The sequence below is a fragment of the Eriocheir sinensis genome, chromosome 10 (assembly GCF_024679095.1).
Source record: "Eriocheir sinensis breed Jianghai 21 chromosome 10, ASM2467909v1, whole genome shotgun sequence".
NCBI classification, from domain to species: Eukaryota; Metazoa; Arthropoda; class Malacostraca; order Decapoda; family Varunidae; genus Eriocheir; species Eriocheir sinensis.
The window spans coordinates 21,548,906-21,551,084 of NC_066518.1; the positions used below are offsets into that span (position 1 = coordinate 21,548,906).

Genomic DNA, 2,179 nt, shown 5'->3' on the forward strand with positions numbered 1-2,179 from the left:
CGTTGAGAGAATAATGAGTTAAATGGTGAACGAGTGCTTCATATTGGAAGGTACGAATGAGAATGTAGAATGGCGAAGTGTGAATGATGTACTTAAGGTTGTATTCGAGGAAGCTGCGCGAAACAGTTGAAGGATGATGGAGTAGGTATTATGGTAACAGTAAGTGCGTGATAGTGGAAGGTGTGGATGAGTGCTGCCGAGACATGTTTGGGTGAGCTGCTCAAGGTAGACAGGTGGTTTGGGTGGGCGGGTGAGGAAGAGCGATGTACTGATTCTGAAGACAGAAACAGGAGCTTGGCTGTTCAGTGTCCTCAAAAGTTTTGCCCACCTCGTGAGCGACAGATTACCAAATGAGTGAAGACATGATGAGGTAGATACTGCTAACCGTAATTGGTCCTATGTGTTTGTTTGTTTCCCTGCACTCGGGGTTATTCGTTGCTTTTCCCTGTCCCTCAGGTAATGCTGGAGGAATCTTCAACATTGACACTGCCCTCGGCGTGATCAGCCTCACCCGAACCCTGGCCGACGCCCAGCCCCCGGAGTACCTGCTGCTGGTGCGGGCCACGGACCACGCCGCGCAGGCCCGCGCCGCCTCGGTGCCGGTCCGGGTCATGGTGACCGCCTCGCAGAGCTCGCCGCCCTCCTGGCAGGGCAATAAGCCGCACGTGGAGGAGGTCAGGGAGTGGGTGGCGGTGGGCACGGCCCTGGCGCGCGTCACGGCGTCCTCACCGTCGGCCCTCCACTACTCGCTGACGGGCGGGAATGAACACAGCGCCTTCGTCATCAGCCCCGCCTCGGGGGTGGTCAGCGTGGCCACGCCCCTGGACTACGAAACCACCTCCTGGTACAACCTGGTGACTCCCTGCCCCGCCTGGTACGCGAGGAAAACACTCAACAAATGTTCATTACAAGGAGGATATTCTTTTCAGGGGGAGAAATCACAGGTACTCAGCGATCTAGATCCAGACAGAGTAGTTTGGCCCAGAGAAATGTGTATAGGCCTAGATGTCAAGCCATTACCAAAAAAAGGCAATTCATAGTCTGTGAATCTAGAATATCTAGTCTAGGGAAACTTGACTTCTCTTTTCACCACTAATGTCGATCTTATCTGAAGCATTTCTGCCACTCCTTATAAACACAGCCTCAGATAAGATATTACCCACATGCTGTCCTGATCTTCAATCAACCGTCACTTCAGCGACTTCGGTAAAGAGCGCTACAGGCAGCACATAAAGTGGGTTTCAGCACTGGTGTTCTGCCATGGTGACGCGCCCCCTAACCCTCCCCCAGGCCGGGGTGTCCCGCAGCACGTGGCTGGGCGTGACGGTCCTCGACGAGAACGACTGGTGGCCGGAGTGGGAGCGATTTTCATACCACGGCAGCGTCCTGCAGACCGCCGGCCGCGGCGCCCCCGTGCTGGCCGCCCACGCCCACGCCTAGGCCAGCCCCAGCCAGCTCACGGTGATATATATATATATATATATATATATATATATATATATATATATATATATATATATATATATATATATATATATATATACACACACACACACACACACACACACACACACACACACACACATATCCATGCCTGATGCTGTTTTCCTACATTTTTAGACTCACTTTGAGAGGATAATTTTTTTTTTCTAGACATGTTAGCTGTCCACCACTCCTGAAGACAAGTAACACTAACTGTACCTCATCCTCCACACCCTTCAGGAGCTGTGTGGGTGTCTGGCAGCCTGGACACAGTGGCCGGCACCACGGTGAGGCTGAGTGTGTGGGCCACGGACGGGGGCAGCCCCCGGCGGGAGTGTGTGGCGCCCGCCCCAGTCTTCATCACGGTGAGGGAGGTGAAGGCTGCCCCAATGGCCTTCCCCAAGACCCACTACTCAGCCGTCCTCTACCTGCCAACCTACCCTGGTGTGAGGGTGTTCTGCCTGGGCCGGGAGGAGCAGCCACGCCACCACGTGGATGTGAATGATATCACCGATATTTCATATTCCATCGCTGCCGGTGACGACAGAGAAAACTTTGTGTTTGACAACGTGAGCAAGTGTGTCAAGGTCCAGGACCAGTACAGCCTCAAGCCTCAGTACAACCTCACCCTCCAGGCCAGCGACGGGGCCGCCTCGTCCACGGCAACAGCAGAGATTATAATTGATGAAGCGCCGCT

At 53.8% G+C, this 2,179-nt stretch overlaps 1 protein-coding gene across 1 annotated transcript; it reads left to right on the top strand.

Annotated features, from left to right (window-relative positions):
• On the top strand, positions 1-1,867 carry LOC126996700 (fat-like cadherin-related tumor suppressor homolog). Its single transcript, XM_050857457.1, has 3 exons — positions 1-874; positions 1,291-1,461; positions 1,723-1,867. The coding sequence occupies exons 1-2, from the start codon at positions 399-401 to the stop codon at positions 1,322-1,324; spliced, it is 510 nt and encodes a 169-aa protein (XP_050713414.1). The 5' UTR covers positions 1-398; the 3' UTR covers positions 1,325-1,461; positions 1,723-1,867.
• Positions 1,868-2,179: the final 312 nt, after the last annotated feature.

Coding starts and splice junctions, on each gene's coding strand:
- LOC126996700 (XM_050857457.1), top strand. CDS start 399: ATGTGTTTGTTTGTTTCCCTGCACTCGGGGTTATTCGTTGCTTTTCCC. Junction 875..1,290: donor GTGACTCCCTGCCCCGCCTG/GTACGCGAGGAA, acceptor ACCCTCCCCCAG/GCCGGGGTGTCCCGCAGCAC.